The following is a 24,646-nucleotide window of genomic DNA, read 5'->3' on the forward strand; positions in this document are numbered from 1 at the left end:
CTGAAATAAAATCTTTTAAAAATCAATTAGACAATTACTGTGTTACCCTTTGGGTATAAACATAAATATGTGTATCAGTAATTTATTGCTACAGTAACATCACAAAGTTTAGAGGTTGAAAACAACAACCATTATTTTTCATGAGTCAGTTTTGATGATCTAGTCCAGACTCAGCTGATAACAACCTGGGCTCACTCAGGTGGATTCGTCTTGTCTCTTCTCATGTGGTCTCTCATCCTGTAGAGGCTTGCTGGATTGTTCTCAGAGATGGAGGGTTCCATGAGAATGGAACTGTATGAGGCCTCTTGGGGTACATGCTAAGAACTGGTACGGCGTCATGTGCACTTTTGAGTACATGAATAAGAACTCTGTGCCATTCAAGGCAACTTAGGAGACCAGCAGAGCTCCGCTGACCACTGCTGGTGCTTCTACAGTGTACATCACACATCACCTTACAGTCAGTCACATGTATTCCTTTAAAACTTACTCACTCCTTATTTTTAGAACATGGAACTTTACTTATAAAGTTGGCTCATTTAGGTATTTCTAGAAGACTTCTCTTACTTTTCTGAGAGAAAGGAGGAAAAGTCATGAACTCAGAATCCTTTATATTTCACAGTAGGTCTTGAAACTCAGGACAGGCCAGAATGAATCATTTCTATTTCATCCGCATTCCCAGTTAATCTCATACATGAAGACCTGTTTATAAAATTGTTATATTAACTGAGCAAAAAATACTTTTAGAAGGCACAGCTCCTTCTTTTCTAAGCTATTCAAAATAAATCTTAATTTAAACAAACAAAAAGAAAACTTTGCTTTGTTTTCTTTGCCTCTTCTGGTAGCTTTGTCTATCTAAATATTTCTTCACAGAACAAAATGTTATATTTTTGACTCATTAATCTACAAAAGTTTTCTCAAGAGAGAGAATGAGGGAAAGAACCAACCAAAGATGCAAAAGAACTATAGTTACAAGAACATCATACAAAGCTAACTTCCTTTATTTCACAAGCATGGAAAGGACATTTTTCATTTATATACACAAACACAAAGAAAAATAATAGCCTCAATTCTACCTCTTCAGCTAGAGGGCAAAGGTAAATATGGAGGACAGTTTTCTGTGTCTGAGTAAATCTCACTAGCCAGTAGTGGCTTCTTGGGAGTAGGAGGGTCTGGGAGTCAAAAAGGATCTCCAAGGAATACTTGTTATGAAAGTCTGTTGATCTGAAGCTGATCTCCATTGTAGTGGGTACAAAATTATCTCTTAAATGATTTTAGCTATTACTGGTATTCAAATGACATATAATACAGAGCATATCAGAAGTATCACAAGCTTCAAGACAAACTAACAGAAAAGACAAATGAAAAAGGTCCCCTGTCATCTACCATCTACCAGCCAACAGAGACTAGATGGCTGGGTCCAGTAGTCAAAATCAGGCTTCCGACATGGAAGAAAAATAATGGCTACGTACAAAACAGAATAGGACTCGACAAGAACCAGTTTAGTGCAAATATCAAAACAGACTCAGAGGAGAAAAAAATGCAGAAGCAGCGTCAGTGATATTCACTTGAAATCAAGAAAGTTGGGTCTGGGATTCAGAGGTCTTTTTAGGGTAAGACTCAGCTCCAGTGTGTGAAATGACCTAAGCATCTCAGTGGAACTTCAGATGTGAAAGATGCAGAAACAAAAGCAATTAAGAAGAAAAAAGCATGTTTGGATGCTAAGAATTGTAAGAAAACTACACTTTGAACTTTGGAAGACTGGAAAACTTTGACTACCATATAAAATATACAACAGATGTATAAAGGAAAAAAGCAGGCACAAGAGTACCAAGGTTGCAGACAGTCTGTTCACATTAGGAAGTCTGCAGTTTTCTCACGTGGTTCTCATCACTGCGAGGGCATCCATATCAGTATTGTAGGACTTGTCATGATTTCCGGTATGATGCCTCCTTCCTGCTGTCTAGTAGTCCACTACCCTATCAATACACCACCATGCCTCGCAACTGAGAGCATTTGGAAAATAAAATTACTTTTCAGATGATATTTGGTAAGCAGAGTATCAGTGCCAAATAATTCTGAAGCAGTCTTTAGTTTAAAATAGCTTCTGGGACGAGAAAGTTATTTTTACTAATGTGCCCTGTCATATGAAAATTATTTTGTTCCTTAGATACTGTATCTCTCGTTTGTATAGCTGTGGGTGAATTTTGACAACTTTACCTACTTTTGGATTTCCTTTCTTCAGAAGGTTAATTTGATACATATTATACAGATTCTGGCATATTCAACCTTCTTTGGAGAATCCTACTGACATGTTCAGGTTATATATGTATATGAATTATATGTGCTAATTACAGTGTATTTCCTATTTCAATATATTCATTATCAAAACAAATTTAAGACTTCAGGAATGTTTATTTTCCTTATTAACAATGAAGTTTTATGTTTTATTTTTAGTGTAAAACCGATTCCAAGTAAAAGTGATAAATTTGGCAATAAAGTTAAAAGAATTGGACCACACATAGAAATCTTCCAAGTGTTCCGGGGAAGGAAAAAATTAATAACCAAAAACATAGTTAAAATGATCACCGTCATACAGGCGCTTATCAGAGGATGGCTTGAACGCAGAAGATTCCAAAGAATAATGACCAAGGTAAAGCATATCTGGAATGTTATAATGTGTTTAAAACTTGTTTTTCCTTCCAGTTTTATTGAAGTATAATTGACGTGCAGCACTGTATAAGTTTAAAGTGTACAGCATAATGATTTGACTTACATACGTCATGGAATGATGACCACAGTAAGTTTAGTGAATATCCATCATCTCCTATACATACAAAAGTAAGAAATGGAAAAAAAAATTTCCTTGTGATGCAAACTCTTAGGTCTTACTCTCCTTACAACTTGCATGTATAATGTACAGCAGTGTTAACTATATTTATCATGTTGTACATTAGATCCCTAGTACTTATTTATCTTGTAACTGGAAGTTTGTACTTTTTGACTGCTTTCATCCAATTTCCCCTTCTCCTACTTGTCTTTGGTAGCAACAAATCTGATCTTATTGAGTCTGTTTGTTTTTGAAGTATACTTGATCCACAAGTATAGTTTCTGTTACACAACATTGGGGTCTGATTTTCTGTACATTTCAAAATGATCACAACAAATCTAGTTAGCATTTGTCACCATACAATGATACATGCCTAATCATTGACTATATTCCACACACTGTACATTTCATACCCATGACTCTCATATTTTACAACTGGAAGTTTGTTCTTCTTAATCTTTGTCACCTGTTTCTGTCTTCCCCACCCACTCCTCTGGCAAAAACCTGTTTGCATTCATGGCTCTGTTTCTGTTTCATTATGTCTGTTCATTTGTTTTGCTTTTTATATTCCACATGTAGGTGAAATCATACAGCATTTGTCTTTCTCTGTCTGTCTGATTTCACTTAGCATGATACCCTTCAAGTCCATCCAAAGTTGTCAAAAATGGCAAGATTTCATTCTTTTTTTTTTTAGTGGTTGAGTAATATCTTGTTGTGTGTATATATATCACACCTTCTTACCCATTCATCCATCAATGGACTTTAATTCAGTTAAGCTGAATTTGGATAGTCACCTGGTCAATATATCTATAATTTTTCTCAATAAAGTTCTGTCTCCACTTTTTGGTTTAAGAAAACGTTATGAATAATCTATTCTTGTGACAATTTCAGATTGTGTCAGATTAGAGACTGAACAAATGCCTGGCTTATCCTTAACCCAACAGTTTTGGGTCTACTTTTACTCTAAGGCTGGGGCCACCTATCTTTGCACTGATTTTGTTTCCTCTGTGCTATTGGCTTATCCTCTGTTTAAAGCAACTTTCCTCCACTTCCCACACTCCTGGGTACTCTCGCAGTTTAAACGTTCACCTTAAAAAGAAATTACACACATTTCCACACATCCACCTGAGCAACTTTTATATATAGCAATCCTGACTTTCAGAATAAATCACAAGGACCTGTTCTGGTTGGGCAAATACAGAAGAACCTGAGGGGATGGATTTTGGCAAACCTTTGAGGAAATTAAAAAAATGTCCTCACCTTGAGGGCTAAAGTTGTACTACTAATATAGGAATTTGGAAAAAAAAACTAGAAATTGAAGAATAGATCAGGAATTCTGTGTGGAGCTGCTGTGTTCATTTTATAGATGAAGAAACTAAAGCTCAGAGAAACTAGGTCATTTGCCCAGGGTTGCACTGCTGGTAAGGGACTGAGCTAGAATTCAAACCCATGTCTCTCTGACTTCAAAGCCCATGCTTAGTCTACATATTATATCATTGACTTAAACTATTTGATGACTAATTGCTCCCTAATCTAATCTAAAGCCATGTCCCAGACCTGTCTCTCTAGTTCTAGATCCAAGCATTAAGTTGCCCATTGGAAAGGTCCATAGTTAAATCAAACTCCACATAGCCTTACGTGAACCATTTTCTTATTCTACAGAGCTCTTCCTTTCCTGCACTACTTATATTGTTGAACTGTGCCACCACCCATCGTCCAAGCTGTGCACCTGGAATTTTCTTAGACCCCTTCAGCTTTCTCACCCCCCTGTTCAATTGGTTACCACTTCCATAACATTTCTTGTGCCACTCTTCCCCTCTGTTCTTCTTGCCAGAGCTTCTATCCATCACCCCTCACATGGAGAACTGCGGTGGTCTCCTAGTTGTCTACCTGCATGTAGGCCTCCTCCCATCTGATCTGTCATATGCAGAGGAAGCTCCACTCTGACTTCCTTATTTCATGCCTTATAATCTTTTGATGGTCCCGTGTTGCTAATTGGATAAAATATGAATTCTCTAACATAGTACATGTGGCCTCCTTGGCCTGGCTCTTGCCCACTGTCCAGCTTCGTCACATGGCACTTCTTCACTAATACCCTGGGCTCTAGCAAAGCCCAAATCCTTATATTCCCTGACTGTTTCCTATTACTTTATGAATCTTTATGCTGTTCTCTTAGTCTGGTATACTCTTCCTCCCTAATTTTCTGACAAACTCCAACTCATTCTTTAAGCTCTTCCTTAAGTATACACACCCAGATATGCTCTCTGGTCCATCAAGCAGAGTTGATCTCTCCATTTTTGGTCAATAATTTGCCCAGTCCTCTGCATTTTGACCTTTTGTTTACATGTTTGTCATGAACAATACAATTTATGTGACCTATTTGGGAGTACCTGCTCTTTATTTTTATATTTATAGTACCACATACTGTTTTGTCACATACACTCTCTCTCATTTTAACTATATTCACTCATTACCTGCTGTTTTTCTTGTTTATTTACTTGTCTCTGTATGTTTATATTGTTTTCTGTCTTGTTTGCTACTGTGTTCAAATGCCTAGAATAGAGCTTGGCATGTGATAGTTAATTCAACAAATGTCTTTTGAATTAATTCAGCAAAATATAGTTATAGAATTTTATCAGATCACTCTAATGATTCACATATATCATATACATAAATATATAGAGACATATAATATATGTCATATATACATACCGTATATATAATATAATTTAACTTAATTATAGTATTTTCTGATATTGGAGAGAATTGTAACATCATCCATAACTTCTGGGACAAAAACGGGTCTAAAAAACTTGGAAAGTAAGAGTGGGTCCAAGATGACAGTGAAAAGGTGAGCTCAACAAGGAAAATGTTGACTTTCTAGGCAGAGGTAGAATTTGAGATGAAAAGAATAAGAAGCATTATTAAAGAGTCAGAGCAAATGTGGATTGTTGCCTTTGATTTGGTTAAAAAACGTGTTATGATCATGGATTTTCATTTTTATTCCGCCATCGGCATGCTGCTTTGTATGTTGGACAGCTGCTCTGTTGATACAGTTAATGTTGTTGTGCTTGTTGTCAAAATGCTGGTGGGGCAGGCCTGTGATGCACGTGTGGTCCGGTTTCAGACTGAGCCTGTGTGCAGAGTTGCTGTTGGAGGAATTCTTGATAGACTTTCTGCTCTAGAGGCTGCACAACAAACCACTGGGTAGTTGTCAGCACTGTAGCCATCCCTCCACTGGGACACTTTCATAGTCCTACTGTTTGGTTGGCACTTGAGGGCTTGTGGCTGTAGACGGCATCTGCTAGAATGTCAGTCACTCTAAGAAAACTCAAGAGACTATACAGTTTCCACCATTTCCTGTGAAATGCTCCAGTTTGGGTTTATTTAGAAATAATTAAGTAACATTGAGTTATATCAGTCATAAGGAGACTGCAGAGATTGCTCCATTTAACTATCAGCATTATTTATTTCCACCATTCGAAATATTCTTTTCCTTTTAAAGTTTTTATGTTGTTTGTTTGCATATGTTCTGCTTTAAGTTAATATGATCCAGAAAAAAACATAGACACAAAAACAGTGTTTACCTCAATGTTATGCTTCTAAAAATTACTGACTCAGGACAGTGAATTGGGGGAAGAGTGTGACAAAATTAGAGAAAGAACAACTAGTATGCTTTTTCAGTAGTTCAGTGCATAATAGTATTGGCTTGGGGTAGGATTGGAGAAATGGACAGTAGATAGGACATTGGATTTAATTGGATTTGGAGATAAAGGAGAGGGAGTAATCAAGAATGGTTCCTAGATTTTTGCCTTGGGCAACCTGATGGATGGTTGTGAAATACAGAACTTCAGAGGAAGAGTGCATAAGAGAAGGGGGGAGGAAAGAAAAGGAGATAGAGTTTAGGTTTTAAACCTGAGTTTAATGTGCCTGTGGAACATCCTTGAAATGTCTGGGATGCAATTGAACATGTGAGTCTAAAGTTTAGAAGGAAGATGGGGCCAAAAGGAAACATTTGGGATCCAGTAATAGTTCTTAAACTCTTTTCACCTTAACACACCTGAAAAAGAATGTAAAACTCTCTCACTCATAAAAATAGTTCTATTTGGCAATAGTTCTTATTTTATCTCTGAGAAATCTCTTTCCCCAGGTGACTGAATGGCTCCTTTACTTCATTCATGTGTCTGTTCATTGTCACACTATGAAAGAGCCTGCCCCGTGCTACCCTATAAAAAATAATACCTACCCTAGTTCCTTCCTATTCCATTTAAAACACTTTACTGCTCTTCATACCACTTACTGCCAAGTACATACCTATTTGTTGACTGTGTTATTCCTTCCATCAGAATGCAACACACTGAGACAGGGATTTTGTCTTTCCTGTTCACTAATCTATCCACAAAGACTAGAACATTTCTGGCACATGTTTTTGAATAAATTATTTTTAACATGATGGAGGATGTGTAATAAATAACATATTGGGAAGAGAGGATGTGAAATTTGGAAAGTCTTCTTCTGGACATTTTGATTCGGCTCCCTGACCAAAGATGCCCTCCTGTACTCTACCCTCATCCATAGATTTGAGAATCATTATTAGTGATACTGTCTGGAGCCACTGGAATTGATGTCATTGTCCAGATAGAGTCTATAGAGTAAGGAGAGAAGCATGGAAAGGTAAGAGTGGGAAAGACCAATCTCAGAGGGCAGGCAGAGGTGAGGATTCCACAAACAATGAAGCAAAAGCTAGAGAGATATGAAGAAAACCAGAATACGCTAGATCAAGGAAGTTCAGACACAGTAAAGAAGAGAGTTGGGTCCATGATTTCCAGTGCTGCTAGGAATGAAGTCCTAAGCAAAAATAGGTAAAAGATATGAACCAGTACTTCATAGTAGGAGAAACATAAATGGCTAGTAAACATGAAAAGAGGCTACTCTTGCTAGTAATCAAAGAAATTAAGTCCCGCTAAGTATCATATAGTAGTGGACTTCTCCAAACAAGCAATCATTCATTATTTAAAAAAGAAAGATATGACCATACCAAATAAAAAACAAACTTGAAATGCATATTGGAAAAAAAAGTTTAAATCCTGATGTGTAAGTATGATACATTTTTCCTTTCCAAGTCAACATGAATTGGAAAATTATAATCAGTAATTTATGAGTCTTTTATTCTAATATTGCTGTTGTAAATATCAATCTGTACATTTTTTTGGATTTAATTCTATCTTGAGAAACATTTAGAAATATGGGGGAAAACTTACATACAGAGATGTACATACCATCACAACTGAGGCATATTTCCATACGGAAGACTGGTGGAGAGGCATGCTGTAGTAACCACAAAGAGGGACCATTGCAATTTTCTCTCACCCAACTTCTTAACCATGGAAAACTCCTAGGTCACTTTCCGAATGCCTCGGATCTGAGAAGTGTTCTTCATAAGGTGTGTCCACAAAAAAGGATTTAGTAAATTTGTTGGGAAAACACTCAAATTGGATTTGGTCGCTGCCTAGTGTCCTTGCTCTCTTAGCAAATGTCATCATTCCACTAAGCAGCATTCTAAGCTGGAATCTTTTGGCTCATATTCTAAGGATACAATTAAAACAGTGTTTGATTCTTAGTTATAAGCAAAAGAAACCTACTGACAGATTTAAGCAGAAAGGCACTGAGTAGAATATTGGGCAGAGGTCTGAAGAACTAAGCTCAGAAGCATGAAGGGAATGATGAAGGCTAGCCTAGATAGTGCCCAGGACTCTAGCCAAATCCTGCACAGAGTCTGATGCAGATGCTAAATCCTGGGTATTACTGCCTTCACAAATGCTACCCTTGAAAAGTGGATTCTTGCTCCATGGTTACTCTGCCACACAAATAGATTTCCCACTGTTTCACTTTTAAAAGCATTATTAATTTCAATTCAAAGCCTGATGCTGGTGTGGATAATGGATGAAGCTTTGTCACATGTCTGCATCCTAGCAACAGAGGAGGCTTGGGTCATAAGCATCTGATTTGTGGCTTCAAATTGTAGGAGGTGAGTTCTGCCTCCTACTAAGTTTCATACAGTGGGGAATGCTCCAAAAGTGTGAACAATCCATTATTTAAAACAAAACAAAACAACAAGAGTCTACTGGACAAAAGGCAGATTAAAAATACACATTATAAACTTTTATTGAATATTGAAAGACATTAGCAAACATTCAGAATCTGCCTGATTCTGATGGAATTCAGATGGAGGGATAAAGGAGAAGAGGGAAGTAGTGAAATTGTGCTAATTTATTTTTTCATTCAGGCAAAATAAGAAATATTATTTCATTGATAATATCAATAAATTAAGAAATATAGACTGAAACATTACATTTTAAAATTTCAGAGAAGAACCACGAAATTAAGCAAAGACAAAGAAAAATAAAATGACAGAAACAACCTTTAAAGAATCATACAAAACAGAAAATAAATGTCAAGAGCAAGAACACTCATAAGTGTTATAAAAAATAAATATACTAGGGAATAAACCAAAACAAAAATTTACAGAATGTGTGAAAAATATAAAATGCAAGTAAATTAAGAGGAATATAGTGTGTAGTTAAAAGTGTGGGTTCTGGAGTGTCCTTGTTTTGATTTCAGAACCAATTCTGCAACTTACTAACTATAGGACCTTGGGAAAGTTATTTAAAGATTTTATGCTTCAGTTTTTTTTTTCTTACTTGTATAATGGTATGCAAAACACATGAAAGGAAAGCTGACTCAGAGGAAAATTCATAAACTTAACTACATTCCTAGCAAAATGAAAATAGATAATTTAAATCTTTAATTTAAGAAGTCAAGGAGGGAAAATAAATCTAAGGAATTAAAAAAGATGAGTAGAGAAATTAATGAGCTAGAAAATGTAAAATGTAAAAATAATTAAATTGATAAATAAAATGGAACTGGCTATTTAGAAAAGAAAACAAGCCTGCAATAGATGAATTTTTTATACTTTAATTTTTAAAAGTCTACTGTAGTAGAATGTAGAAAATGCATACGCAGAAAAAATATAGTCACAGATGAAAAGTAAACTGATAAAATTTGCGCATATGCTGAAAAGGGTTAATTTCTTTAATATTCAGGTTCTAGAAATCAGGAAGTAAAACGTGAAAAAAATTCAGTGGAAAATAGGTAAAAGACATACATATACTATTTTCAAAAGAAAACACAAGTATTTGAGCTCTCAGAGTGGATAGCTTAGGCAAGAATCATCCATTACAGAATAATGCCTTACCAGATTTTTTTTTTCTGGCTAAGTGGGCTACATATTATAGAAATCTGGATACCAACCTAGGAAGCTTCTATAAAAGTTTATTATTGAAACCTCTACTCTACAGGAAGTATGAGTATGTGATGACAGAGCAACTCAACATTGAAACTCTCTGAACTTTAGGGAAATTATCCCACTCTATAATGCATGTATTTAACCAGCCTAGCTTAGAAACATAAATAAATACATCCGTAATCTAAGAAACTGGGTGAGATTGATGAAATGAAAGGTGCAAAATTAGATTAAATTTACATAGGAAAAGTATATATGGAGTTCAGCTGACCATACTACTGTTTTATAGGCTTTGTATCATGGACCAGATTTGAGAGCAGTTATAAACAAGTATTGCAGACTAATCTACCGTGTTAAATATCGACTTGGTCTTTGGAGGACAAGACAAATTATAAACCTTGCAGAGCTAGAGGAATGGATGGACAGAAAAAAATGTAAGTGATGCTGTCATTTCTGGTTTGATTTTAGGTTTGGAATTAATTTAACCACTGGAAATTTATATATAATTTACAAATAATTACCTATGGACACCAAAAGTAGACCAGATTTTTCTTGCTGAATCTTGTTGCATCTTAAGCTGACATATTTTTTATTTTGATTAATTTATAAAAGATCTTGTGCTTATAAGCAACAGAAAAATCATTCTGGCTGACCAAAGCAAAAAAAAAAAAAAAAAAAAAAAGAAAGAAATTTAAAGGAAAGATAGAAGAAAGATAGCTAAAGAATCAGATTTCCATTAGAACATGAACCAGAGCTGCTCCAGAGATCTAGAGAGCAAAAAATAAGGGGCAATCTCTGTTTACTTCTGAGTGCTAGATAAACTGATATCACTATATATATCACTTTGTTATTAAGCTTTAAATTTAAATTCTGAGAGAGCACCTGATTGGTTTAGGTTGAGTTATGTGTCCAGCACTTTGCCATGGGAGGACAGAATTTGCTTGAGAGTTGCAGAGAAGCTATATCCATTAAGGGGATGGGTAGCTTCCTGAAGGAAAACTGCATATTGATAATAAAAGAATATTAATGGACACTCAACCGACTAAACAACAGATATCCATTACATGTTGCTTATTAGTGTTGAAATTCTATGCACAGAACAAGTTTCCTAATTTGTATCTTAACTTTCAGAGATCTTGATTTTTATTATATTCAATGAATTTAGTATTGCTTAAGATTAGGATGGCTATTACAGCCAGTTATTTTATGAAAAAATAAGTAAAGGATTCTGGTTTCTGCTTCCACATGTAAGGAGCTTGGAAGTCACTACTCCATCTTAACAGTAAAAAAGCTAAACAGACTAAAAAATCAGCAGCTCTTCTTGACTCTATAAGAGAGGGAAGAACACAGGACAAAATGCTGCTGTCAAGATTGGAGACATAGGCATGCAAATACAGGGAAATACAGGTTACCAGAGCAGAGACTCAGGAGCAGGAACTGATGGGAGAACGGTCCTGGGGTAGGAAAAATGAACTGTAAATGATGAATTGCTGGAGGCTCAATGTGGACAACTCTGAGAGTTAAACATTCAAAGGGGACCAGGTCATAGTGGGGCCTCCATAATACTGTGATATTGACAACCAGGAGCTCAACCAGATTCCCACAATAAATATGAGAAAATGAACCATTTTGAAATATGCCAGAGCACTCCATTCTTAACAAGGCTTGCCTTCAGGAGAAAGTGATTAACCAGAGCTTAACCTGCTGGGTATTATCAGAGCCTAATGAACCTGGGAAAGAGAAAAACTCAACTCCAGTCCACTCTGACCAACTTCTCCCACCCAAGAGGAGAGAAAAAACCAAAAATGCTTGTGAAGTTCACAGTTCAGAGACATAAGCTCACTAAGAGACTAAGACTTAATCATAAGGCTTTAGAACACTTTCTCTCCCCCAACACCTTATCACCATATTACTAAAGGCTTTTTTATACCAGTTCCTTTTCCCTAGTATATCATGTCTGGCTGTCAAGGAAAAATTACAATGTATTCAAAAACACAGTTTATAAAGACAAAGCAAACATCAGAACAGACATGGCAGTGATGTTGGAATTATCAGACTGAGGATTTAAAACAACTATGATTGCTATGCTAATTGTGGATAAAATAGACAGCAAACAAGAACAAATGGACAATGTAGGCAGAGAGATGGAAACCCTAAGAAAGAACCAAAAAGAAATGCTAATGATAAAAAAACACTGTAACAGAAATGAAGAATGCCTTTGATGGGCTTATTAGTAGATTGGACATGGCTGAGGAAAGATTCTCTGAGTTAGAAAATATATCAATGGAATTCTTGAACACTGAAAATCAAAGAGAGAAAAGACTAAAAAAAAAAAAAAAGAAAAAAAAGAACAAAACGTCCAAGGATGGTAGGGCAATTACAGAAGGAGTAACTTACGTATAATGGGAATACCAGAGGGAGAAGAAAGAGAGAAAGGAGCAGAAGAAATATTTATAACAATAATGACTGAGAATTTCCCCCAAATTAACATCAGACACCAAAGCAAAGATCTAGGAAGTCTAGAGAACACCAAGCAGAATAAATTCCAAAAAACTACACCTAGGCATATAATCAAATTACAGAAAATTAAAGATAAAAAAATTCTGAAAAAAACACCTTGCTCGTAGAGAAAAAAAATAAGAATTACATTTGACTTATCCAAAGCTGTACAGGAATGAAGAATGGCATGAAATAGTTAAAGTATTGAGAAACACACCACCAACCTGTAATTCTGTACCTTGCAAAAATTATCCTTCAAAAGTGAAGGCTTTCTCAGACAAATAGAAATTGAAGCAATTTGTTGCCAGTAGATCTGCCTTGCAAAAAACTGCTAAAGGAAGTTTTTTAGAGAGAGTATTTTAAAGTAAATAATATAGGTCAGAAACTCAGACTATATGAAGTAAAGAAAAGCACAGAAGACATAAAATATAAGAGAAGGAATAAGAATAAATAAAATATTTATTTTTCTTATTGCTAAGTGATTTACAGATAACAATTTATTCAAAATAATACCAACAATATGCTCAATTATAATATACATATATAGCTTATGTATAATTATATATGCTAATATATGTATGCTTATAAATAAGTGAAGTAATGACAACAATTACACAAGGGATGAGAGGTAGAAATTAGGATTATTTTGTTATTGTAAAGTATTTGCATTACCCATGAAGTAAGATAGTGTTATTTGAAAGTGGATTTAGATTAGCTGTAAACATGTACTGTGAACTCTAAGGCAAGTATTTAAAAAAAAATTATAATAGATATGCTATGAAATAAGTGAAAATTAAATCATATAAAATGCTCAAGTAAAACTACAAAAAGCAGAAAAAAAATAGAAGATAAAAACAAAAACAAAGAACAAGGGTAACAACCAAGAACACTATTGGATATTGTAGATATGAATCCAGCTGTATCAGTAATCACTTTGAATGTTAAATGATATAAAGGCACCAATTAAAAGATAGACATTGTCAGAGTAGATCAAAAGACACAATCCAATTATATGTTGTCTACATGAAAACCATTTTAAATATAAAGACATACCTAGATTAAAATTAAATGGATGGAGAAAAATGCATCATGTTAATACTAATCAAATGAAAGCAAGAGTATCTGTATTAATTTCAGACAGAGCAGACTTCAAATTAAGGAAAATTATCAAGGATGAAGAAGTGCATTACATAATGATAAAGGGGTCATTCTCCAAGAAGACATTAGCAGTTCTAGTTGTGTATGTGCCTAACATAGCATCAAACTATGTGAAGCAAAAACTGATGGACCTGCAAGGAGAAACAGATGAATCCACTATCACAGTTGGAGACTTCAGTGCTCCACTATAAGAAATAGACAGGTCAAGGAAGCAGAGTAGTACACATAGTTGACCTCAACAGTATCATCAGTCAACTGGATATAACTGACCTCTCTAAATTTCTTTATCCAACAGCAGTAGAATACATATTTTTCTTAATGTCACAAGCAACATTTACCAAGATAGGCCATACTCTGAGCCATAAATACACCTTAACAAATTTAAAATATTGGACACCATACAATGTCTACTCTAAAACCACAGTGAAGTTAAACAGGAAATCAGTAACAGAAAGATAACTGGAAAATGCCAAAATACATAGGGGTTAAACAACAGATTTCTAAATAACACGTGAGTCACAGAAGACATCTAAAGAGAAACTGAAAACATTTTGAACTAAATGAAAATGAATATACAACTTATCAAAATTTGTGGGATGCAGAAAAAGCAGTGTTTAGAGGGAAATTTATAGCACTGAATGTATATATTAGAAAGGAAGAAAGATAGATCTAAAATCAATAATCTAAGTTTTCACTTGAAGAAACTTGATAAAGAAGAAAAAGTTAATCCAAAATAAGTGAAAAGAAAGAATAAGAATTAGAGCAGAAATCGATGAAATTGAAAACAGGAAATCAATAGAGAAAAATCAATGAGTCCAACATGTGGTCTTTTGAAAAGATCAATAAAATTGATAAGCCTTAGCCAAACTGACTAAGAAGAAAAGAGAGAGGGCACAAATTATTAATATCAGAAATGAAAACGGGGACATTGCTAAAGATCCTATGGATATTAAAATGATGATAAACACATCTATGCACAACTTTTTATGCTCACATATTTGTTAACTTAGATACAATGGACCAATTCCTTGAAAGACAGAATCTTCTAAAACTCTCTCAAGAAGAAATAGACAATGTGAATCGGTCTATATCTATTAATAAAATTGAATCCAAAATTAATAACCTTCCAAAATAGAAAGCACCGGGCCCAGATGGGTTCACTGGTGAATTCTATCAAACATTAAGGAAGAAATTATACAAATTTTCTACCATCTTTTTCCAATGTATAGATACAGAGGGAATACTTCTTAACTCATTCTATGTGGCTATCATTACCTTAATTCCAAAATTAAGTGAAGACAATATAGGAAAACTACAAACCAGTATCTCTCATGAATATCAAAACAAAAATACTCTATAAAATAGTAGCAAATTGAATCCTAAAAAACATAAAAAGAGTTGTATGCCATAACCAAGTGGGATTTATCCCAGGTTTGCAAGGCTGTTTCAGTTTTCAAAAATCAATTAATATAAGCTATCACATCAATAGGCTAAAAATGAAAAATCATATGTTCATATCACTAAGTGCAGAAAAAGCAATTGACAAAATCCAACACCCGTTCATAATAAAACTCTCAGTAAACAAGAAATAGAGAGGTACTTTCACAACTCGAGGAAGATTATCTTAAAAAACCTGCTGCTAGCATCATACTTAATTGTGAGTAACCTGAAGCTTTTTCTCTAAGATCAGATACAAGGCAAGGATATCCTGTCACCACTCCTTTTCAACATCATGCTGGAAATTCTTGCTAACACAGTAAAGGAAGAAGAGGAAATAAAGGCATACAGATTGGGAAGGAAGAAATAAAATTATCTTTGTTTGCAGATTACATGATTGTCCATGTAGAAAATCTGAAAGAATTGACAGAAAACTGTTGGGACATAATAAGCTATTTATATCAAGGTTGCAGGATACAAAGATAATATATAAGTGTTAATTGATTTCCTATATACCAAGGATGAACAAGTGGACTTTGAAATTAAAAACACACTAACATTTACATTAGCCCCCCCAATATAAAATACTCATGTATGAAGGTATCAGAATATGTACATGATCTCTATGTGAAAAATTATGAGACCTTGATTAGCAAAATCAAAGAACTAAATAAATGGATAGATATTATGTGTTGATGGATAGGAAGACTCATTATTGTAAAGATGTCAGTTCTTCCTACTTGATGTATAGATTTAATGCAATCCCATTCAAAATTTAGCAAGTTATTTTGTGGATATCAACAAAATGATTCTAAAGTTTATATGAAGAGGCAAAAGACCAGAATAGCCAACACAATACTGAAAAAGAACAACAGAGTTGGAGTACTGATGCTACCTGACTTCAAGACTTACTATAAAGCTACAATTATTAAGACAGTGTAGTATTGGCAAAAGAATATACAAATACGTCGTGGAACAAAATAGGGAGTTCAGAAACAGACCCCTGTAAATATAGTCAACCGGTCTTTGACAAAGGAGCCAAGGCAATGCAATAGGGCAAAGATAGTCTTTTTAACAAATGGTGCTAGAACAGTTGGGCATTCACATGTAAAACAATTAACTTAAACACAGACTTTATACATTTCACAAAAATTAACTCAACATGAATCACAGAATAAGTGTAAACGCAAAACTATCAAACTTCTAGAAGGTAACGTAGGAGAAAACCTAGATGATGCCTTTTTAGATACAACACCAGACAGGATTCATTAAAGAAATAATTAATAACCTAGACTACAGTAAAATTTTAAAGCTTTTGCTCTGTGAAAGACAATATCAAGAGAATAAGAAGACAAGCCACATACTGAGAGAAAATATTTTCAGAAGACATATCTGATAAAGGACTGTTATCCAAAATATACAAGGAACTCTTAACACTCAACAGTAAGAAAACAGACAACTTGATTAAAATATGGGCCAAAGATCTCGACACTCACCAAAGATGATAGATCACAAGTAAGTGTAGGGAATGATGCTCCATGTCATTTGTTGTCAGGGAAATGCAAATTAAAACAACAAAGAGATACCGCTACACACCTATTTGGATGGCCAAAATCCAGAGCACCAACAACACCAAACACTGGCGACAATGTGGAGCCATACGAACTATCATTCATTGTTGAGGGAATGCCAAATGATGGCCATTTTGAAAGACAGTTTGGTGGATTCTTACAAAACTAAACATACTCTTACTATACAATCCACCAATCATGCTTGTTGGTATTTACTCACATGAGATTTATACCCAAACAAAACCTGCATATGATATCTATAGCAGCTTTTAGTTAATTGCCAAGGCTTGAATGCAATCAAAATATCCTTTAATAGATGAATTGATAAATAAACTGTGGTAAATCCAGACAATGAAATATTATTTAACTCTAAGAATAAATGAGCTTTGAAGCCATAAAAAGACATGGAGGAAACTTAAATGCATATTATTAAGTGGAAAAAGCCAATCTGAAAAGGCTTTATACTTTATGATTCCAGCTATCTAACATTCTGGAAAAGGCAAAACTGTGGAGAAAATAAAAATTCAGTGATTGCCAGGGGTGGGATGAGGTGGGTGGGAAGGATGAATTGGCATGCACAGAGAGGAGTTTTAGGACAGTAAAACTATTTCATACAATACTGCAATGATGGATAAATGTTATTATGTATTTGTCTAGACTCATAGAATGTACAACACCAAGAGTGAACTGTAAGGTGAACTATTGCCTTTAGTGATTATGATGTGTCAATATAGGTTTATCCTTGGTAGCAAATGCATTACCCTGGAGAGTGATACTGATAATGGGGTTGTGGGGTGGCTATGCTTGAGTGTGGTGAGGAGATATATGGGAAATTTCTGGTACCTCCTTCTCAATTTCGTTTTAAATTTAAAACTATTCATAAATTTTCTTTAAAGCAACAACAACAAAATGATGCAAATAAATTAATTTGATTGAAATCAGTCATTTATTGCCTTGTAATACCAAAGTGCTACATTTTTTGGTACTTTCAGCTAGCTATAAAATGTTTACTTTGCAGTGGACTGTACGTTCCATGAAGTCAAGAACTGTGTCTGTTATGATCATTAATATGCACCTGCTATTAGCAAAAGCCTGGTCTATCAGAAGGGCTCAAAAGTATTTTTTGAAAGGACAGTTTTTATTAAGTTTATTAGTTATTCTAAAATATGTTGCAGAGTATATACAAATAACCAGAATTCTTTGAGTTAGAATGCCTCTTTTTCTGTAGCTAGTGCTTGAGGAAGGAAGAAGTCAGAGAGAGAGAGATTCTATATAAGTCATGGAACTCAATCAGTTCACCCTGTCCAACAGCCTGATTTCCAGAGGAAAAAGAAGAAGGAGCAAAGTGTTTGGGAGATGAAAAGACTAGAAGAAGAAGGGAGAAAGAGAAAACAAATGAGAGAGGCAGAGAAAGAGAAAACCCTTCTTTCATTAGGAAGCTGCTGGGACTCCTTTTACTTAAAAATCCTTTGAAAAGTGAGGGAGAGTACAACTATCTTATTTAGGAGTTAGTCCCAGGAAATACTGTTAGTAGAATGGAGAAGTGAGACAGGGAAGGGATGGGGGGGTAAAAGCAGATTACCACGTGGGCAACCTGAGCTTTATCCCTGTAGGGAGTAGTGTGGCCATCTTGCCTCAAGTGCTGGGTCTTTAGCCACCAGCTTCCCCAGTCAGTTGTTAAGGGCTGCTCCACTGGGAGCCTTAATTACCTGGCACTTCTGGCTGTGCTGGTGGACAGAGTGGAGTCCTGCAGCCAGAGGGAGCCCTTAGGCAATGAAATGCAGGTGCGGGCACTTGAAAGTCAGGTCAGCATGCACAGAAATGTAAGGCAATATGGAAGGGGACACCAATAGCAACTGCTCTAATTTGCTTATTTGAAAAGAGAAAAAGTCATAGGTATGCTAAATAAAAATTTATGTTTATTTTCTGCTGTGTTTCAGAATCTTGAATAGCTACTCATATTCAGGCCATCACTAAGTATTTCTTGAACTTGTTGATGTCTCATGACTGTCCACTTCCACTGAATGAGTGAATGAATGGATAGAAAATTGAAGTCCATTGGTTGATTGCCAGGATGATACTTTAACTTCTGTTTGAAACCACTCTGATGCCCTTTGTCATTGGGAGCCCATATTTCAGAACTAAACCTGTACTGAGGCAGACCCTGCCCTTTTGCCAATGCTGATTAACAATCAGCTTCATGGGGCTTATCCATATACTTCAGAATGGCGAGTAAATACCACCTTTTGGGAAAAAAATGTTTATGGATAGCTACACTCAAAACATATATGTCAATTCTTTTGGTCATTATCTAACCACTGTTTAATGCCAAGTATGGGAGATAGGTGAGGGAAGGCCCACCTGAATGGTTTTCTGGGGAAACCTTGAGCCAGGAGTGGCAAAGGACCTTGAACTAGGAATACATGAAGTCAATGAGCAAAATGCAGATATAGTAAGGGCGAAATCAGGAGAAGAATAAGTGATCCAAAATGGAATCACCAATTCAATTAGTTAGAATGTGAGTAGAAGTCAAAAAGAGATGAAAAAATTAGGGAAACTAAAAAAATGAATGCTGAAATGGGTCAACAGAACTCAGGCCCCCAGAAACCCTGACACTGAAGCCATGGCTTATGATGTGGTTGGAGCATTGATGGGTGCAGAGTCTATGGACAACTGTCATGTAAACCAGGCCGGAGGATGCCAGTGTTCTCTTTAGGGAAGCAAGTCCAAATTTCACTCCAGTGGAATGTGGGAGGGAGGAGCATGCCCACTTCCTTCTAACCTTCCCCAGGAGGCTGAGATAGTGCTGCTTTCATTGTGAGGCTTACCACCAGACATCAAAATAAAACCGGAGTTAAATCTTCTCCAAATTGAAATGACAATTTCAGGTGGGGTGTGTACTTGATGTATTACAAAGAAAATATTTTATTTTATCTTTTTTCTCCTTGTAGTCTATGAAACAATGTTTGCTAAAAGGGAAGACTGGCGAGGATTAGGAAGAAGTGAGCTCCTTAAATTCTTCAACAACTGTGGCCATTTCCCAACCCAGCAGCAAATTGATGAGGTTTGGGACCTGGTCCACAGAGGCGAGTGTTTTCTCATTTCTTTTCTTCTTTTGCTTTTGCCTTCCTTCTTTATTTCCTCCCTGTTTTCCTCCCTTGTTCTTTCCTTCCTTCCTTTTACTTTCAGTAAGCTTGTCTTATAAATCCCTTTTTTCAAATTTTTAAAACCCGATTTTAATATATATGAAAGAAGAGACTTAAAGAACAGGTTAAAAGAAGTGAATACAATAAAGTTATTTTAAGAGGGGTGGCGGAGATGATTTTTACGTTTTAAGTTCTTGATGTATTTTTCATACACTAAGTTTAGCCTGAATATATTTTAAATCATCATATTTAAAATACTGATGCTAAAATGATTTCTCCTGAATGGTTAGATTTGGTACTGAAGAACATAGTTAAGTTTAAATGTGTGAACATAAATTATTTCAATACAATAGATATTCAGTTTGAAAATTGATTATTTTCTGAACAATAAGTGAAAGGATAATATTGTAGTGTATGGGAATATGTAATAAATTAAATGGAGCAACGTTTCTCTCTTCTCTAAAAACTACTAAGTGGGTGGAAATTGTCACCAAAGTTATGGGAAATCTCAATGAATTTTCCTTAACCCGGTAAGATTCTTCTCAGCATTTCTTTTTATGTCCACACTGGTGCTGTGGCTTGCTGCTGTGTTTAGAGATGGTGGATGATGTATCCACAATTTAATTGAGAAGAAAAGGTAAACAAACAAAACAAAAGATTTCAGGACTTTTTTTTAATAGAGGAAAATGGCCCACATGCCGATAGGAAGGTATGATTAATGTCAGGGTGACAAGGTTGAGGCTTCATTATAGGTTGACGTTCTCATCCTTTGTTAGTTCTTAATGTAAACTGACCTAATTCTTTGCCTGTATATGGACTTTGCTTTGCCACTGCCAAATCACTAGTACTTAGACAGGTTTTCTAGACTCTCGATAAATATTTGTTCACAGACTAGAAAAGCATTCAAATCACTTTGTGCTTCAGTGGTCATGACTAGGTTGTTTGTTTAAGCAACTTTTTTTTGATGAAAAAAATTTAATATTTATTATATAAAATTTGGGAATATAGAAATATATAAAATTACTAATAAATAGCAATTATTAGTATTTAATGTTTATTGTTCCCAGTTTTTTTCTGTGCATGTAACAATTTTATGAAAATTGAGGTTTTCTGTAGTTTGAAAATCTACTTTTTTTTTTTTTTGCTTAACAGTACTCATAAATTTCCAAGGCATAAATATCTTTTACAACATTATTTATGACTTAGTAATAATCTATCATAAGGGTGTTCTACAAAGTGTTTACTGTTGCACATTTAAGTTCTTTATTTTTCTTTATAATAAATAATAATAAAATTTTAAAAATTGAATGTGACAAAATAGAAATCACCTGAGATTTCAGAAACTTATACTGATTAGTGTTATTAATTTAAAATATAATTTTTTGTTCAAATTAATAGTTCATAGTAATATTTTCCTCCACTGATTATTCTGGAATATATCATAAAGGCTTAGGTTTAGAGCATGGCTCTAGAATTAGCTTGCCTGGGTTTAATTCCTGGCTCCTTCACTTAAGTAGCTGTGTCTTTGGACAAGATATTTATCTCTGCTATGCCTTATTTCACTCATCTATAAAAGGAAGGTAATACTGTCTAAGTCATTGCACTGTTATGAGATTTAAATGAAATAACTTGTGTAAAATATTTGGCCCATAGTAAGTGCTCAGTAAGTGTTTGCTGTTATTATTCTTTAAATTCTTAAGTATACTTAAATAATTATGAAAGTTGATTTTCATAATTTTTATTTTGAAAATGTTTAAATGTTGAACCTAATTATAGAATGATTTATTTTTATAGAGATTTTTGTATTGAATGTTATCCATTGGTTTCCACCCGTATCATCTCTTTTGATTATCATAATAATAACCTGTGTGCTAGAGGAGATGATATGCTTATTTATGTTCATTTTACAGCTGAGAGAACTGAGGCTTAGAAAGAGACTTTTTTAAGCTCATTACGAGAGCTGGAACTTTATCCTTGGTCTCTTCAAGTTCAGTGCTGTTTCCATTTTACTATGTGGAGACACTTTAAAAGTTCAGTGCTACAAAAACATAATTATGTGGATGATTAAAATATTCTTGACAGCAAGTACTGCCATTTATTGATCTTTCACATACTAGATAATGCCGTGCAATATAGTAGGTTTTTCTGTAAATAATTCACTGTGTTGAATTTCTTATTAAAACTAGAATTTTCAAAAGAAAACTTAGTTTAAAAACATACTATTTTTATTATAATGCCTAAAATTGAGAAGCTTTCCTTTATAGAAAGAAGTCACTCTAACATAATTTAAAATATATATCCAATTATGTTGCTCAATCCAGTTAAAAAATTCTAGTGGTTCATAAGAAGCTTTCATTTAAAATGGAAATATTCTAAAGTAGTTGAAAGAAACCAGAAAATTTATGGGAAATGGAGCTAAATTAATGTTTTCTGCTTGCTTTTGGTATATACCATTTTTTAAGAGACTCTGATTTTACACATTTTTGATTGTCAGTCATCTTCATTCATACTGACTTCCTTGATTGTGGATAATAGCTCCAGATGTGCAACCTACACATTTTTTCATCCAGTAGAATATTTCATCTAACGTATATATACTTAATCCAATTGATTAACTTTTTCAGTGTATGATACCAAGTAGGTTAAATTTCTAAAACTGTATGTGTTCAGGTATTTTTAGCTTTTGTTTTTTCATTTTTTTCTTCTTATCACTATGGTAACAAAGAAATTGTGACTGAGGACATGATTTTTTGTCTGAAAATCTTCCTTTGGGAGAATGAAGCAACTTCAGACTGCCTGTATAGACTGATCTTAAAGGCTGAAGACCATGTAAACATGAGAACCTTTACTTGATATTTATTTAAATCTCAACAAAGAAAGCTAACTAATAGCAATGGAGTGGCATATCTCAAGAAAGATAATACATTTGGTTCTATGTTATCTATTCTCAAATCTTCTTAGATTTTTGAACTTTGAAGGTTTTCCAGTGTTTTCTCAACATGTAAATAGAACTTTTTAGTTTATTTTCTGCAACTAAAATAATAGAAAACTCAACAATGAAGACAAGTCCATTTTCACTGTGGAGCCCTAGATAAAAACCTTAAAACCTGAAATAGTCTATGCATCTGAAGAAACTATGGTCTGAGATAGGATATGAATTATTTCAGGCTCCCTGACTAATTGGTGGCAAACTGTAACTATATCCTGGGCCGCCTCCTCCTCAAGGCACAGCTTTGTCCCCCACAAGCAGACAACACTGGATTTTCTGCTATTTTCTCAAGATACAGCTTTGTGTTATTAAATAGGAAGCATATAACGATTTTCTCCTAAATTTTTTTTTCATATGAACAAGCACTCTAACAATAAGATTTTGATTATGCAGAAAAGGGATTAAGGAGGATTAATAAAAGATAGTAGATAATAGAGGATACTAGGGCATAAGAAATTCTGATGGTAAAAGAATGCAGAAGTATAGGAGATAACATGTTAAAAAGCTTTATTTTAAATAACTTCTAAAAGAGAAATTTAGCACATTCTTATTATAAACATTTTGAAAATATATACTAAAACCAAGAGATGAAAATAAAAATACTGGCCATTTTGTTTCAGAGTGACATGAGGCTACTGACTAGAGGTCAACTAGAATAGGTAGCCAGGTCTTGTAAAGATCTCCTAGGGCCATCATAAACATGAGGGGAAGGTGTCTGGCAATTTGTCTTCTTTTTTATATAATAAAAATGTGATCACACTGTGCATTTATGTTGCTGGTACAGATCTCAGTCCATGAACTCACTGTTTCTCTACAAAGAGTTAATTTTTATTTCAAACCTCCATCAAACTTTAATCTCAGTCAATTTGGCTTTTCATTTTCTTTTTATGAGGTTGTGGCTAAATAAGGAGGGAAGGCTGTGTAGTGACACAGCATGTGGAGTGTCCTGTCCACCTGATCTGCAGTATCGTATGTGGACAGAGGCATTTCCTGGTGTATTGGTCTGCCAGTTCTGCCATGACAACTACCACAGGCTGGGTGGTTGAACAATAGAAATTTATTTTCTCACAGCTTTGGAGGCTGGAAGTTCAACATCACGGTGCTGACAGAGCTGGCTTCTCTTGAAGCCTCTGTCCTTGACTTGCAGACCACTGGCCTTCTTGCTATGTCCTTACATGGTCTTTTTTCTGTGTGCCTGTCTCAGATGTCTCTCCCTCTTCTTATAAGGCCGCTAGTCTTACTGGATTAGGGCCCCATCCTTATCACCTCATTTAACCTTTAAAGGTCCTACATCTAAAAAGAGTCACATTTGAGTTTAAGACCTCAACATATGAATTTGGAGGGGACACACTTAAATCCATAACACCTGAGAGATCCATTTGACTTGTTGGATAACTTACTACTCACATTTAGTCAGTCCCAGCGGGTTGCTATGGAGATTTTTTAAAGGTCTCTTTTAGGTTAGTCTACATATTAAAAAATTCACTCATTGTGAGTGTACAGTTAAATGACTTTTGGCAAATTTATAATTTTGTGAAACCATAAGCACAACAGGTTTTAAAGATTTCTATAACCTGAAATGTTCTGTTAAGTCCATTTTCAGTCAGTCCCTACTGTTATCCCCAGTCCCAGATAACTACTGATCTGCTATATATGTCTATAGAATTGCCATTTCTAGAAATTTCACATAAATAGGATGATACAATATGTGTATAT

The 24,646-nt window shown here is 34.8% G+C and overlaps 1 protein-coding gene across 1 annotated transcript in view; it reads left to right on the forward strand.

The window, feature by feature from the left end:
* The window catches only part of LOC141579655 (IQ domain-containing protein M-like), a 193,971-nt gene that overhangs the window by 36,199 nt on the left and 133,126 nt on the right, over nt 1–24,646 (forward strand). The window contains exons 3-5 of the mRNA XM_074377591.1: nt 2,455–2,650; nt 10,420–10,564; nt 19,747–19,881. Of these exons, the coding sequence (XP_074233692.1) occupies nt 2,455–2,650; nt 10,420–10,564; nt 19,747–19,881 (476 nt within the window). The remainder of the gene's footprint in view (nt 1–2,454; nt 2,651–10,419; nt 10,565–19,746; nt 19,882–24,646) is intronic.

Source organism: Camelus bactrianus, chromosome 2 (genome assembly GCF_048773025.1).
Source record: "Camelus bactrianus isolate YW-2024 breed Bactrian camel chromosome 2, ASM4877302v1, whole genome shotgun sequence".
In the NCBI taxonomy this organism is placed as follows: Eukaryota; Metazoa; Chordata; class Mammalia; order Artiodactyla; family Camelidae; genus Camelus; species Camelus bactrianus.